The sequence below is a fragment of the Ambystoma mexicanum genome, chromosome 2q (assembly GCF_040938575.1).
Source record: "Ambystoma mexicanum isolate Mex_15411 chromosome 2q, UKY_AmexF1_1, whole genome shotgun sequence".
NCBI lineage: Eukaryota > Metazoa > Chordata > Amphibia > Caudata > Ambystomatidae > Ambystoma > Ambystoma mexicanum.
The window spans coordinates 307,149,531-307,166,278 of NC_090924.1; the positions used below are offsets into that span (position 1 = coordinate 307,149,531).

General features: G+C 43.7%; 1 protein-coding gene across 4 annotated transcripts in view; it reads left to right on the forward strand.

Annotated features, from left to right (window-relative positions):
* The window catches only part of LOC138569359 (uncharacterized), a 1,262,132-nt gene that overhangs the window by 1,064,290 nt on the left and 181,094 nt on the right, over positions 1-16,748 (forward strand). For all 4 annotated transcript variants that reach the window (XM_069647272.1, XM_069647275.1, XM_069647274.1 and 1 more), the window contains one exon: positions 2,965-3,177. In XM_069647272.1, the coding sequence (XP_069503373.1) occupies positions 2,965-3,177 (213 nt within the window). The remainder of the gene's footprint in view (positions 1-2,964; positions 3,178-16,748) is intronic.

Genomic DNA, 16,748 nt, shown 5'->3' on the forward strand with positions numbered 1-16,748 from the left:
TCATCAGCGCTGAACCAGATTTCACGGAACAGTGCAGAACAGTGCGAGTGGTTGGAATACCAATAACCCACTCCGTCTCAGACCCATAACATCAAAGGCCTTTTGCTATGCAACACCTTGGTGTGTGGCTAGTCCTTTTGGGATGGGTGTGCTAATTGATTCCTGTCTCCCTGGACAGCTCCTGCTGGGAGTCTGCACTGCTGCAGTAAAATGTTACCAGATCTCACAAAGTATCAAAGGAGAGGTATAGTCTTTCAGTCTCTTGCCCTGCAGGCTGCCAGGCCAGAATACACACAAAAGCTTCCACAGCTAGCCTGGGCTCACAGTGCTGACACAGGTATGATATAAATCAGATATGGCACTTTTGTGGTAAAAAAACAAAATAAAGTTGTTATTCATTCATTCATTCATAAATCAGATATGGCTTCTTATAGTTATGTGAATTACTAGCCACCATACCCAAAACACACGTCTGGCGATAAGTTTAAAGATTAAACTGCCACCAGAATAGTACATTTTGGAGGGGCAGACATTAAATGCAGCGTCTGCGCTGAACTGAATTGGCTGTCAGAGCAGCTGTCAAAAGGGCAAATGTGACCTATGAACCTGTTCTGTTCCACTGGAGAGCAGGTGCTGCAGATCAGGAAACTAATTCAGTAAGGAACTTGACTCTCTGCCTTTGGCATGGAACTCAAGCAAGGGCAATCTGGTTAGCAGATCACTGTCGATGAGATGGAATTACCTGCATCATTTTTATCAATTAATAGAAATCAAAAAAGCCCGGGCTGCTACACCCTTGCTAGATGGAAATTCCTCATAGGCTGTGTTAGATACAATTAAGCAACAGGAACTGTAACTGGGGATGAGGTGGTTCAGCTGACAGGTGGGATCAGAAAGGGAGAGATAGTTGTGTGATGGATAGAAGAAGTGCAGTGGGGCGATCTGTAAAGTAGATGGTAGCAGGGAGATATTTCTTCAGTCGTCACCAGATGTCCTCAGGGTCTACGTTGCTGTGAAAATGTTATAGTAGTGTACATTGTAAGAAGATATACAGAGTATAAACATATAAAGGGAGATTAAGAGCAGGTAGAAATACTGGATGAGTGCAGAGCTGCACCTTACATGCCAATGAGGTGTATCTTTTCAACAGCTAGTTTAGATACCCAGAGTGGCAATGTTTTGGATATATGTTGGACAGAGCGCCAAAAGAGAGACAGATCTTAAGTAGGGGGCAGCGCAGGGTGAGTGGGGAACGGATAGGTTGATGAGTAGAACCTGACAGTGAAGAGTGTGAGGTAGAGAGTATAGAGGTGGACTGGCCTGCAGAGAACTCTGGAGACTTCCAGGTAGACCTCTGCAACACAGGGCTCCTTTGTGTGGGTTCCCTGGTTTTCTGCTTCTCTTAACATCCGTCATGCAACCTACCGCCTTCTTTCAATCTCTCCTCATCTGCTGCATACCTTTGAAGTGAAGGGTTTGTTATTAAGCTTCCAGTATGTTATTCCTCACTCTTAACAAATGTTATAATTATTTTGTTTAATTTAATTTTTATTTTGTTAAGATTCTTAGTGTACATACACAAACGTTCCAATAACGCATGACAAATACAAATATCAACAATCTTGCCCGCAACAGGAAGATTGTTGTAAGTAACGTAGAAGAAATATTTGGGAATCAGTTTTTGGGTCATATACTTAGAATTTGAACGTCCCACAGAGGGCAAACGTAATAGACCCCCAGTAAGACCTCAGTCGCGTCTACTCATGCATTTCTGGATGAAGGGTAGCCATTCCTCTTCTATAGTCAGTTGGTATTCATTGATCATGTAGGTACATTTTCCAGGATCTAAATATCCTGTGATTTGACAACCCAATCTGGTTTTGGGTGTAATGAAATTCCTTTTCATAGCTGGCAAGTTGCAGAGTTCCATGCGGAAGCTTTGAGCCAGTCCAGTTTTTCTTTCACACTGTATGCCGGCCCGCCATTGCAATAGGAAAAACGAAACTATGAGTTCCAGCATTCAGTTGGAAGCAAAACGCAGGACTGGTTTGAGGTGTCACGCATGAAACTGGGAAACTTAGCTGGGAGGGGAAGATGAGGTCAGGCAAGTTGCCTCAGTCATGCGTGGGTAGGCTTTGAAAGGCATTGTGGGAGTGGTCATAGAGGAAAGTATAAAGTTCAAGGCATTGCAGAGTAAAGATATTCGCAAGGTTGAAGTCTCCCATTAGCACAGTTGGGGCCTCAGCGGGTAAGGAGCCGAGGAGGAAATCAAGGGCATGGAAGAAAGAGTTAAGTGGGCTGGGGCCTGTTAAATGCAGATAATAGTGAGTGGGGTAGGAGCACGTAGTTGTACCGTTTTTCTTTCAAAGGAAGAAATCCAGAAGGGTGAAGAGGAGCAGATAGGCCGGCCTGACTAATCACGAGGCCGACTCCTCCACTTCGTCTCGCCAATCGCGGGGAATTAGAAAAGGTGGCATACCAGTATGGAGCGTGCCAGGTGTTACAAAGTCATGTGGCAACATCCAGGTTTTAGTGATGGCCATGACTGTGAGAGGAGAGTCAAATAAGTCTGTGACGAAGGAGGACATATGGAGGTTTGATTGGGCAGTAGCACCCAACACAATTAATTGACAAGTCAGTACAACTAATGCAATCAAATAATATGCTAGAAGCAATCAACAAAATGAAATAACTGACTGAAAGCGACCAACACAATGACATAACAAGCCAGTGTGTCAGTGTGTTTATCAATCCTGTAATCCTTCCTGTCCAGTCAAAAATATATATTTTTAAATACATATGTTTTCATATTGGTTTTAATGTAAAGCATAATGTTGAATGTCAGACATTTATAGGTAGAATATTCCTTCTGATTCCTTTTTGGTGCATATTTAATTATTTATGTGGTGAGTGTCCTCACTGTGTGATTCCAAGTGGGAAACCAGCTGCCATTTTCTCTTTCAGCTAGCGGCAAGCCTGGTGGAAAATCTTCAAACAATTGACTCCAGCGTCGTGGCCCTATTGAAACAGCAAGCGATTGGACTGAATTCAGGACAGATCAAGAACATGAACGCCAGTGACGTCATCAATTCCTTAGGTACTCTTGGTGCAGTTCAAGGCTGGGACGCAGGACAGGCTCAAAGCATCATCAAGAAGTTACATGATGGCAACTTCAAGGTAGGATTCACAGAAGTAAGGTAGTGGGGTGGACATTTACAGCAAGTTGCTAATAGCTGCTAGTTTGGTTAGCCATGCATCCTGAAATGTTTATTCAAGGAGCACTTCTTAGAATCTGAATCTGTGATCTAAAGAAGTATCTTTAGGTTGAAAGATGTTATTGGGATAAATATGAAAAAAAATAATAACTAGAGTCTAATTGTAATCCCGTCCCCAAAATGTGGGAAAGCAATAAAACATGAAATCACGGTAAATTCAATTTCAGACAGCAACACAATTCATTGAATTATTAAAGTCCCCTCTAGGATACATGTTATGTACCCATAAATATCCAAATGCTGCTTTAAGAAGAGAAGTGGACGAATAGGCTAATAAATACATAACAAGGAAGAGCACCAAAAAAGGACAAGGAAATGCAATGCAACCAGTCTGCAGAATCAACAGCCCCAAAACACAGCTAAGACACATAATTACATTTAAAAATGTACAGCCTCTTTACAAGTCGGGCAGTCATTAACCTTATTACTGACATCGTCACTCAGTCCGGCAAAATGGCTGCCGAATTGCAAATGGTAATATGGCAGTGCTTGTCCCCATTTATCCACATGGCTCACTGGGGGATTTGGAGAATTTCGACAGGTGTTAATTCTGCCTGGGTAATTCCTCCAGTTTTTGGCCTTAATGTGGAAGATTTACCCCTAATACTTGGCTAGAGGTATAGCGTCAACTTCAATAGAAAACTCACATTTTGGCGGTGCTGTAAAACTGGCAGTAATTTCAATATCGCAAAAAAAATGGTGTTAATAGAATTACTTTCGGATATTTACTGCACTTCCAAACTGGAATGTAGCCCATAGTCAGATGAATTACCAGTTGGAGTCATATGAGCGGAGTCCGAAGAAGATAAGGGCCTGTTGCAGTACCAGGTTTACACAAAGAAAAGCCCCAACTGGAAGTCGTGCCAACATTCCTACGAATTTGACTCCGAATGAAGGGCTAGACTTTAGGGCATGCCTGCTAGCTACCAGTCCATTACAGAGTGGAAATTCCATCATAGTTCAGTTTTTCATTGTAAGTGACATCATCTGTCCGATACCTGAAGTCAAAGCACAGGAATGTTTTTTCACTGAAGCCTTTTTTTTTATCTCTGAAGTTGGGCTTCAAGCCCTGTGATAGTTGTGGGTATACTATGTGGGTCTCTGGCCCTACAGTTGTCAAGTGCCTAGGAAAGGACCACGTCACGGGGGAATGTGTGTCATGTCTGCTCATGCATCCCGCCATTATCAAGAACTGCGCCGCAAAGCTGCATCGGGTGAAAAGCAAGAAAAACACTCCTGGAAAATCTTTGGTAATGGCTGCTCCTCCCTCTAAATCAGCAGCGGAGACACCACAGAGAGAATGTTTCTTGATGTGGGATGAAGGGAAGAAAGAAAAGAAAAAGGAGAGACACCAACATTCTTGCAGATAGGTCTTAACCTCAAGGTCCCACTTCTCCTTCTCAAGAAAGCTTTAATGCAGGTCCCAGTGAAGGTCACTGTAAGATGAGTATCACACTCAAACCTCAGGTGGGTCCTTACCCTCATTCAATACTTTAGGTGGGTCCATACCTTCATTCAATACAGTACAGAAGGGTCGGAGAACTTTAGATTTGCAATGCTGAAGGTTCTTCTACCAAGCTCCAACAGCCACCATTGCCAAAGGGACCTATGCACATAAAAGGACCATATCTGCCCAAAGGGTCAAGTCTTGGTACTGAGCCTAAAGAACCAGTAGCATTTGCGCCTTCTGCCACAGTAGCCAAGCTCTCCATTCTCCCCTGTCTGCCACCAAAGGCAGAGCGAGGCATCTGTTTTCTAAGGCTCCGGCATCATCATCAGCAGTACTCCCAGGTCTGTCCGATTCAGAGGTTAGAGAACCATTCAAGAGTTTGATGTGCCAGCATTCTTTCAGAAATGTTGTTGTATTTTCAGGAAGATGCAGAAAAATATGATTTAGAGAATATACCCCACAGATTGCAAAAGGGAGTTATCTTTTAGCAAACGACTTGTTCATGAGGCGCAATAAGAGAAATCTCTATTACAGTTAGATCAGGACCAGAATTTTAGACTTGTCCGGATTCTGAGATTGGCACTTATGCCGTTTCGGCCTTGGCGCCTGATTTTGGGTCATTCAGAGTCATGGTAGCCAGAGTTATAGACACTCTTGGCCTGTTAGTTCCCACAGAATTGGTAATAACTCATGGTATAACTGATGTCCTGGCACGGAAAACCTCTAAGGTGCTTCTCCTACCCTTTAGTTTGGCCTTTACTGAGAAGGTCATGATGATATGGCGATGACCTGCTTTGAATCCGCAGTCAGTAGGAACTTAGCGCAGAAGGAGAAAGCTTCTGCATCTGATGCACTATTCCACACATCACACCCAGCATCAGAAACTGATAGTCCAGGCTACTACTGGTAGATCCAGGCTTACTGCCTTTTTAAGTATACCTCCAGAGAGGGAATCCCCAAAAAGTGATTCTTGGGGAATACAAGTCTTTGCTGCTGGCATTTTGGCGCAAAGAGCTTTGATTGCATGTTGTATGCTGGTCAGGTATACGCAGGCCCGATGGGAGGTTGCAGATGTGGCAGGTAAATATTTGCTCTCCAATCCCTTTCCCAGTCAGTGCATATTTGATGGCGAGGCCTCGATTCCACAGATTGGGAAGGCTGCTGTATGGCTATGTGGGCAGTAGTTAGGCATCATTCCTGGTTGCAAATGCCAGACCTCCCAGGATGTACCAGTGAAGCTGCAGGACATGTCCTTCATTGGAAATAACCTCTTTGGTAGCAAAACCGACTGATCCTTAGATAAATATTACACATCCAGGCTGACTGGCAAGTGGCTGAGTATTTCATTATTGTATTACATCTTTCACAGCTCGAAAATACCATCCAAATTCACTCTCAACGAAGAGCCATGGTTCAGGTCTAATTTGGCAGGGCCAATCACAGCAACAGCAGAGAAGGAATTAATGTTCATCTAGGTGCATAGACTCGGCTAGCCTAAGACTTCAAAATCGCTTCCCTCTCTCTATTGCAGCAGCAAAACTGCTTTGATTTTCCATCCTTAACATTATTCAATGCCTCTGTGTGGGCAAAGGTCTGACTCTTTGCACAAGCTTGGCACTAAATAACGTTTTAACCCTGGGTTTTACAGATCATAGGACACAAACACTGCCTGGCATTTCTCTCTTAGCACCATCACAGAATCCCCACACATTGCCTTTGCCTCAACTTGAACCCCTTCTGCGTCAGGAGATAGCTCAGCTTTTTCTGCAGGGAGGAAAGGGCTGGTATTCCCATTACTTCCTCGTACCAAAAATGGATCTAGGGCTAAGACCACTTCCAGATCTAAAACTCCTCAACAAGCTTATCTGAAAGGGCCTTTCAAGATGGTGAGGCTGGCACAGATACTCCAGGCTTCAGAGTTGAATGAAAGCCGTGTGTCTTTAGATTTGTAGGACACATACTTTCAGAGTCTTCTCCACCCCATACATTGCAACTACCTTTGATTTGTAGGGGGAGGCACCCACTACCAGTTTGCAGTGCTGCTATTTGGCCTCAAGAGTATTCACAAAGTCAAGGTTCTGGTCATGGACCATCTTCACAGGAAGAAGGTCCACAACTCTCTCAGCCTCTGTGGGTGGATCCTGTGGCATTCGAGGACGTTGGGAAGAAGTGCAACTTACTCCACAAATTAGGGTTTGCCATCGACCTAACATGTTCCCTTGTGATTCCCTCCAAGCGACTGCAGTTTATAGTAACAGTCCTAGATATGGATGGATGGCATGGCATGGCTTTCCCTCCCCAGGAGAGATTTACAAGCATTCAGGCCAATCTCGCAGTCTGTTTTATTTATTTATTTAGCATTTGTTAGGTGCCTGTACAACAAAGTAGTGTTTCAAGGCGCCACAAGGCAAGTGGGTAGGGAACAAGGGGAGGAAAAAATACATAATGGTAAAAGCAGGAAATAAGCAATCATGGTCCTACTAGGCCTTGTGACATTCGGACGTGCAAATGCTGTGAAGAGAAGTTCAAGAGTGGCGGTATGGGGAGAAGGTATGGGTAAGTGCTGGTGAGAGCCTGGGAGTGAAGTGCCTAGGGTGCCAGGGGAGGAGCCGCTGGCTAAGTGCTAGGCTGGGGGAATCCCATCGGTGGGATGCACAGCCGCCCAGTAGGGGGCCTACAAGGGCAGTACTGGGAGGGTGCTGGAATTGACTGGGCAGGGGCATAGTACATGTGAGATTCATAAAGGTCCAGGTCGTCAGTCAGAGCAACAGTGGGGTGATTAGCAGGGAAGGGAAAGAGGGGAAGATGTAGAAAAGCAGAGTTTTGAGAAGTTTTCAGAACTTAAGGAGATCCGGCTGAAGTCTGAGAGGACCAAGGAGGCTGTTTCAAAGAGAGGCACAAGCCGAAGAGAGAGGCCTGTGTTTGACAAGCAGAGAGTTGGAGTTAGAGGAGCAGAGGGCTTTAGCAGGGAAGTATTTAGGGAGAGAGAGTTGGAGATAGCGTGGTCCCAGGCAACAGAAGGCCTTGTGGATGATGCAGAAGGTCTTGAATTTGATCCTTGTGACCACCGGGAGCCAGTGGAGAGATTTTAGGGCTGGAGAGATATAGTCCCTGGCTTTGAGGCCAAGGATAAGTCTTGCAGCCCTATTCTGGATTAGCTGAAGGGGGTGTAGTGAGTAGAGGGGGTGATTGAGGAAGAGGCTGTTGCAGTAGTCCAGCCTAGAGAGGACCAGAACTCTGGAAACATTGAGCTTCTGGGGAAAGGTGAGGAAAGTAAAAATGCCTCCAAGGAGAAGAAGCTGGAAGTGGGGCTTCTTGGCAAGGTCCAAGATGTGAGGGGTCAAGAAGAGGGAGGAGTTGAAGATGACCCTGAGGTTTTTGGCCTCAAAGGAAGGTGAACGTATAGGGTCCAAGGAGGGCAGTCAGAGGGTAGGGGACACTGTGTGCAGAAGTCCAAATAAGAAGGATCTCCATCTTACTGGCATTAAGACAGAGGTTGTTAGCCGCACACCGTGCCTTTGGCGCTTTGAAACACTGTCTAGTTGTATAAGCGCCTTATAAATATCCAATAAATAAATAAATGCCTGGCTAGTGGTCAGACAATCGGGGATGAGGGAGGAGGAAGAGGAGGTGAGAGAGGGAAGTTTGAAGGAAAGCTGTGTGTCAGCAGCATAACACTGGAAATGAGGAGAGAAAGAGGAGATTAGGTGAGCAAGAGGGGCAAGATAGATATTGACGAGCCATGGCGATAGGCTAGAACCCTTGTGGACGGTGCAGGTATAGAGTGAAGGGATGGAGGAGTAAGGGCTCTGCTGTAACTGGGAGGAGTGGTTAGTGAGGAAAGAGGTCAGCCAGTCTAGTGCCTGATCCGTGATGCTGAGGGTATCACAGAGCCATTTTATGAGGATAGAATGGTTGACCGTGTCAAACGCAGAGGAGAGATTGAGGAGAATGCAAATAGCAGGAGAGTTAGAGTCAAGATTTGCAAGCATGTCTTCACAGGTGTTCAGGAGAGCAGTTTCCGTGCCTCTGGATGCCCGGAACCCATATTGATGGTCATGGAGGCAACCAACGAGTTCAGTGTGAAGGATCAATTGGGGGAGGACCAACTTCTACACGAGTTTACCCAGTAAGGCAGTGATGGAAATAGGGCAACAATAGTTAACCAGGCAGGAAGGGTCCGCTGATGGCTTTTTTAGGAGAAGGTGCACAAGGGAGTCCTTGAGGGAAAGAGGGAAAGAGCCAGTGGTGAAGAATAGTAGCACATTCATTTTGTGAACACTTAAGGGACATTTTCTCTTCAGTGGCAGGATTAAACCAACATGCAATTTGAGATTTGCCCCCAAAAACAATGGGTACACGTCCACTCGCAATCCTGGAATAGTCTTTATTGATGAAGAGTAACCCACAGATTCATTCATGAAGGTGGAGACTTGCAAAAATTATATGTTGATGATGAGGGTGAAAGCAAATAGTATTTGCAGGGCATGGTGACATTGATTACCCATATGAGGGAGGTGATCCCTCTATGCCTGGAGATTGGAATATTTCTCAAAAAGCAGAGGTTGACAAATGGGATGTGTATGCCACCCAGAAACACAGGAAAACTCCAATGGTTGCATCGACATCTCCTCCATATTAGTTAACAACCTACCATCACAGAAGAAAAAAATCACTCCTGCACCACAGGAGAGAAAAGCAACAGAGAGCAATTACAATACCGTTGTTGGCAGAAATATACAATATATGAAAAACATTTCTCAAGGCACATCTTTCCCTTACTCTAGCTCCTGCTAGGCCGGATAGGAAGTATAAGGTGGGGGACTCAGTACCCTTGTGTCTCAGAGGGCACACTAAAGCAGACTCTGCTATGACTTGCACAGTTTGAAGCTACACTTCTAATCCTTTGGCTGATTTATCTAAACCCCCAGGCATTGAAGGAAGAAGACTGGATGCCCTGGGCAAAAAACATCTCTTCTAATGATTCTTTGACAGCCACAGCAGCTAATGCTTGCTCGATCACAGCAAGATATGACCGTGAAATATAGTACTATGTGAACAATTTAGAATAATAATTGCCACCTGACAAAGAGGATGAGGCCACAAAAAATATTAGAGAAGGTGAAATAGCATCATACCATGCTATAGATACAGAAGTAGACATCACTGATTCTGATTTTCTACAGTTGGAAATCATAACTCACTGATTTAGTGTCAGAATGGAACACTACCTGTGGACTATCAATTTGCAGGATGCACATTTTTACATACCAATTCATCAATTAGCTGTTAGCGAAGACCACTATCACTTCAAAGTACTACCCTTTAGACTGCACTCAGCTCTATGAGTCTTCACAAAATGCAAGGGCCCAATATCAGCTCATCAGTGAAAGAGGGTGTCATCCGTTTACTCCTACCTGGATGGCTAGATGGCAAGGCCAAACTCAGATGCTCAAGCAAAGACCATGGTTCACAAGGGTCTTTGGCTGTCTGGGTACCTAGATGCCTCACTGTCTCTGGCCTCACAAGTAGGTACTCTTTTTGGGAACAAATCTGGACACACAAAGACCAAGGGAATGTCTTTCAGAAGATAGACAACAGCTCAGCCTTGTTTAGGTGTTTTTCTAAAAGGTGCGCCTGTACAGCAAAGCAGTGCAAGTACCTTTAGGAAAATGTCTCTCGTGTGTGGGCCTCGTACCGCATTGCAGGACACGGATGCATCCTTTCCTGGAATTTCTCGGCAACCAATGGGTGCGAGTCATAAGAGGCCGGAAAGACAAGATATGGTTAGATATCTTCCACAAGGCTCGGCAATGGTGGGTAAACCAGGTGAATCTCAGCAAGGGGGTACGCTTTCAGAACCTAAGGTTGCCTTACAATGTGAGGTCAGACACGTCACTCTCTGGATGGAGGGCACCTTCGAACGACATTAAGATTAATGGCCATTGGTAAGCTCGCGAAAAGAAGTTCCATATCAAGAATCTCAACCTGCAAGCATTCTGCCTAGCTCTAGGATGTTTTTCACCAAACATTGCGGGAAGCACAATAAAAGTACAAACAGGCACCATGTATAAAGTAAGGAAACAGGGAGGAACGTCTTCTCTTCAGCTCTCTCAAGAGGTGCAGAGCCCATGGCACTGGTAATATCGTGGAAAATTGGCAACATCACTGGGCATCTTCCAGGGAAATATTGGCGTAAACACAGAGTAGATGTCAAGCAGAGACACATGAGTGGCAGTTCAGCAGCACAATCTTACAAGACTTTTTCTTGAGATGGGGCAACTGGAGAAAGATATATTTTCATCAGGGAATGTTTGCATTGTTATAATGTTGTTTACTAATAAAATGATTAAAAAAACAATTAAAAATAATAATAATGATAATCGCCAGAAGACACTTCCTTTCACAATAATTGGGATGCTTTTAAAGCTTTTCTTAGGGTTTTTATTATACAATGTGTGGCATTAAAGAAAAAACAATCTGAAAAATCATCTAATGATTTGCTTCAATCTATGAACTCACTCTAAAAAACATGTTATAATCACCCATCTGGTGATACACTTTAATGCCTAAAGATATTGAATTTAAGAAATTATGTACGGAATAAGATTGCAACTCTCTACTCCGAATGAAAGCTAAGTATTATGGAGGCTCTAATGAGGCTGGCAAATTATTAGCCACATATCTAAAATTCTATTGTTATATCTATTACAAACTCTGCTGGTAAAAGAATCACAAACAAAAATTAGATTAGTATGTTCTTATCTGATTTCTATGTAGAACTTTACACCTCCGAATCTACCATAAATCAGTATTTGGCAAAACATACTAAAATCCCTATTTAACAAGTTGACCTGACACCCTTAGATGAGCCTATTAACTTACAAGAGGTTGAAAAAGCCATTACCGACCTTCAATCTGGGAAAATCCCTGGTCTTAATGGATGTTCAATTGATTTTCTTTAGAATCCCTTTCCCCTAAACTTCTTAAATTAAATAATCAGTTCTTTACTCAAGTACAGAGCTTTGGTGAAGCTTTATTCTCTTTCCTAAACCCGATAATGGTCCTTCGCTAGTTGAAAATTATCGCCCTGTTTCATGTATAAAATTCTGACACTAAAATGTTTACAAAAATTTCAGCCATTACATTAGAACAATTTGTACTTAGATTTCTTCATAATGACCAAACAGGATTAATAATACTCTTTCACAATCTTTTCCTATTTCGAGAGGAACTCAGCATTTTGGCCCAAAAGAGTGGTTGCTCTCTTTCTAATATACCACTTCATGGGATGACATGTGTCCCTTATCAATTCAATACCCATCAATTCAATACCCAGGCATTCATGTATCAAAGGACATAGATACAATTATTGACCTTAATATCTGTTATTTGAGGAAAAATCAAAGACTTAAATATTCACTAACCTGGGCAGACAGAGACTTGCACTGGAGGCAACAGGCAGAAATTGAGGAATCCCCCGTGGGAGTCCTGCTCTCTCTCACTCCCCGGATTATAAATCAGAGAGGAGGGAGGCATAATCCCCAGGGAAACCCTCCTGGGGAATAAAACCCTGAATCGATGTGGCTCTTCAGAACAGTGAGTAGCAGCTTGGACGGTCCCTCTAGGCGAGCGGGAGTGCGAAGAGGATTGGAAACCTTTCCGGGGAACAATATAGAACAGGTAAATGCCAGGTAGTAAGGAGTGAAAGAACAAGAGATGGATATGGAAGGGAAACGTACGTGATATTCAGAATGTATGTCTCAATGGGATGAGGACGTTCTTTGGAGTATCCGAATGACTGGAATCCATAGAACTGTGGTGCTGAATGAACGGAATAGAAAGGGCATGAATGTTGGTAATGGGAGGATAGAATGAGCTAAAGCGGACTCTATGTTTAAGGGACTTACAGACACGGGCGAAACTTCTAGCTGGAAATCTATGGTGGAAACGGGATTCGGCCTGAAAGTAAGCCTGTATGTATGAGCGGTGGAAAGACAAGAGTAAAGATTAGTTTTTTTAGAGGAGAATGCAAGCTAGCAATATCGGAAGGAGGAATCCTAGTGGCGAACTTACGGAGCTTCTGTATGAACAGTAGTGACGCGTATGCTACTAACACTTGCTTCCTTATCAGGAGTCATGTGAGTAGACGCAGGTACGTAAGATGTGCGTGGAACAACTAGACTGCGGTCTTCCTCACAAGGAACCGTCACTTTGGGAGCCTGCGTTATAACGCTATGTGCCGTTCTTCCTAATCTCCTTCTTTGCCACAATGACCAACGCTGATAATGTGTAACAATATCTCACATATTCTTAATAAAGTTAAAGACTTAACTACTAGATTGTCTTCCTTATTTTGAACCTGATTGGGTATCTTGACTTCGTTAAAATGACTCTTAGTCCTATCATATGATATTAGATCTATATGATTCCAGTATCCTTTTCCTCTTGTTCTTTAATAAGCTTGATAGTTTACTCAATAAATTCCCATGGAAAAAAAAAACAAGAGCTGCTTTAAATAAACTTAAACTATCTAAAAATTGGGTTAAATTTCATGATATCAGAACATATCATAAAGCCTTCACCTTACATCAGATTGTCATTTTCCTCTGCAATGAGAACCATTTGATTTAAGTCCCCCCGTGGGTTAATATTGAAATTCATATAATTTCCCCACCAAGGGGAAACGATGAAAAGAAAAGAGCCCTGGCCAACAGCGAGGGGGTAGTATCGACTGAACGTAAAACAGGCCCGTGGAAATGGTTAACGCAAAGTTGGAACAAAAACACAGGAAAATAGCAACGACCAGGGTCACCCAGCGTCCTTGAGAAAAATTACATCATTGGTGCGGAGAGGCCCGAAAAGGAATATTTCAACTTGGGTTCGTGGAACACAAGAGGCCACGTACATTTGACAACAGTCGGAGAGGTCGATTTGGGCCTCTACGACATAATATGTCTACAAGAAACGTGGTTGGTGGACAAGCCGGCTTTTGATGGCTATACTGTGGAAATCTCATTGGCGGTGAAAGGTCTGCTAGGTAGACCATCGTCCGGTCTCCTTGTGGCTATTAAAACAGGACAGGGGCTATCGGAACCAAGAAAATGGAAAGAGGCATACGAACTGCTGGTGGTTCTGACGTCATGGAGACAGTCGAATGATAGGAAGCAAGACTCGCACCCAAAGTCCCTGGCAATAGTAAACTGCTATTGGAACCGGCAACGGATGTCCACAAAAATGTTCAGTGCTAACATGAGCGCCACGATCGACCAGCTGTATGAGGAATTCGAGAGGATTGAAATCATAATTTGCGGCGATTTCAACGCAAAATGCATTGATCCGGGGACCACACAGCCGGAAACCGCGCAGGGGAGGGGGATAAAAGAAGCAGCTGGAGAAAGAGGAAAGGCGTGGAATGAAGTCATCAGAGTAAGGAATATACAAAACACAGCCTCTCTCCTCCCTTCGCAATGAAACCTCCCAACGTGGGAACGAAATTCCTCAAAAGTGACCCTGGACTACATTTTTATTTCAGAGGGTCTCACAAGTGACATGAGGAGCTTCGAGGTCATAAAAACTCAACAAAGCGACCACAATTTACTAACTTGCACATGGCAAGGCAGCAGACCAAGCAAAGAATCTTACGAAATAGCTATCGAAGCTAACGCCCAAAGAACACGACTCAGGATAACTGAAGTTGACATTGTGAAAATCAAACGCGCTTGGGCCCAAAAGGTGAACAATAACCAGGCGAATAATACTGAAACAGGCCAAACTACCTACCGCTGTTACTGGCTTTACGAATGTAGGCGACAAAAAACACCAGTAAACCAGACGCTGCAAGACACGCATTTGACAAAGCATTGGTCGATAAAAGAAAAGTGGTACGAAGATGGAAAAGAATAGCCAAAAAAATGAATGCTCGGGAAGACTGGGAGAAATGGAAGCAGGAAACGAAAGGGTACAAAAATTGGCAAAAACAGCACAGAGCACGCCAGTACCAAAAGGACGCAGAGGAGATGATGGGCAAATTGCAATAAAAAAAATCCAGTGAGTTCTGGGGCCTAATAAAAGCAATGACCAACACATCAAGCTCTGTGCAGAGTAACGCTGTGCCTGAAGCAAGCTGGATACGGTACCTAACCACAGAATTTAGGAGCCCGGACAGAGCTGTGTATATGGAGAATCAACGGTCCAATACACCCTGGATAGAGGTATCCGATCCAGCTGATATTGAAAGGACAATCAACAAATTGAAAATATCTAGAGCCCCGGGCCCGGATGGCCTAACAAACGTGGACCTCAAACTGTGCCCGAAGGAATGGTCGGAAGTGATCGGTAAGATCTTCGAGGAGTGCGGCAGGAAAAAAATGATCCTGAAAACTTGGCTGAACGCGGTCATAGTTCCAATTTATAAGAAAGGAGCCTGAAGTGAGCCACAAAGTTACAGACCTATCGCCCTATTGGACATAATAGGGAAGATTTTCGCAACTCACTTGCTCTCACATTTCCGAATCTGGGAACAAAACGGCCCATCGAAAGACTTCCTGCAAACGGCCTTCCAAAAAAACGGCAGCACCGTGATCAACATTCTATTTTTGAACATCTTGAAAGCCAAAGTAAAGGAAGGGGCGCCTAAGATCTTTCTGGCTTTTGTGGACCTATCAAAGGCTTTTGATAGGATAGACCGGAAAAAGCTATGGTCTAAATTTCAAACTTGGAATTGCCCGGAAGATGTGATGGACCCAATAAACAGTAGCGACGCGTATTCTACTAACACTTGCTTCCTTATCAGGAGTCACGTGAGTAGACGCAGGTACGTAAGATGTGCGTGGAACAACTAGACTGCGGTCTTCCTCACAAGGAACCGTCACTCTGGGAGCCTGCGTTATAACGCCATGTGTCGTTCTTCCTCATCTCCTTCTTTGCCATAATGACCAACGCTGATAATGTGTAACAATATCTCACATATTCTTAATAAAGTTAAAGACTTAACTACTAGATTGTCTTCCTTATTTTGAACCTGATTGGGTATCTTGACTTCGTTAAAATGACTCTTAGTCCTATCATATGATATCAGATCTATATGATTCCAGTATCCTTTTCCTCTTGTTCTTTAATAAGCTTGATAGTTTACTCAATAAATTCCCATGGAAAAAAAAAAACAAGAGTTGCTTTAAATAAACTTAAACTATCTAAAAATTGGGTTAAATTTCATGATATCCGAAAATATCATAAAGCCTTCATCTTACAACAGATTGTCATTTTCCTCTGCAATGAGAACCATTTGATTTAAGTCCCCCCGTGGGTTAATATTGAAATTCATATAATTTCCCCACCAAGGAGAAACGATGAAAAGAAAAGAGCCCTGGCCAACAGCGAGATGGTAGTATCGACTGAACGTAAAACAGGCCCGTGGAAATGGTTAACGCAAAGTTGGAACAAAAACACAGGAAAATAGCAACGACCAGGGTCACCCAGCGCCCTTGAGAAAAATTAGATCATTGGTGCGGAGAGGCCCGAAAAGGAATATTTCAACTTGGGTTCGTGGAACACAAGAGGCCACGAACATTTGACAACAGTCGGAGAGGTCGATTTGGGCCTCTACGACATAATATGTCTACAAGAAACGTGGTTGGTGGACAAGCCGGCTTTTGATGGCTATACTGTGGAAATCTCATTGGCGGTGAAAGGTCTGCTAGGTAGACCATCGTCCGGTCTCCTTGTGGCTATTAAAACAGGACAGGGGCTATCGGAACCAAGAAAATGGAAAGAGGCATACAAACTGCTGGTGGTTCTGACGTCATGGAGACAGTCGAATGATAGGAAGCAAGACTCGCACCCAAAGTCCCTGGCAATAGTAAACTGCTATTGGAATCGGCAACGGATGTCCACAAAAATGTTCAGTGCTAACATGAGCGCCACGATCGACCAGCTGTATGAGGAATTCGAGAGGATTGAAATTATAATTTGCGGCGATTTCAACGCAAAATGCATTGATCCGGGGACCACACAGCCGGAAA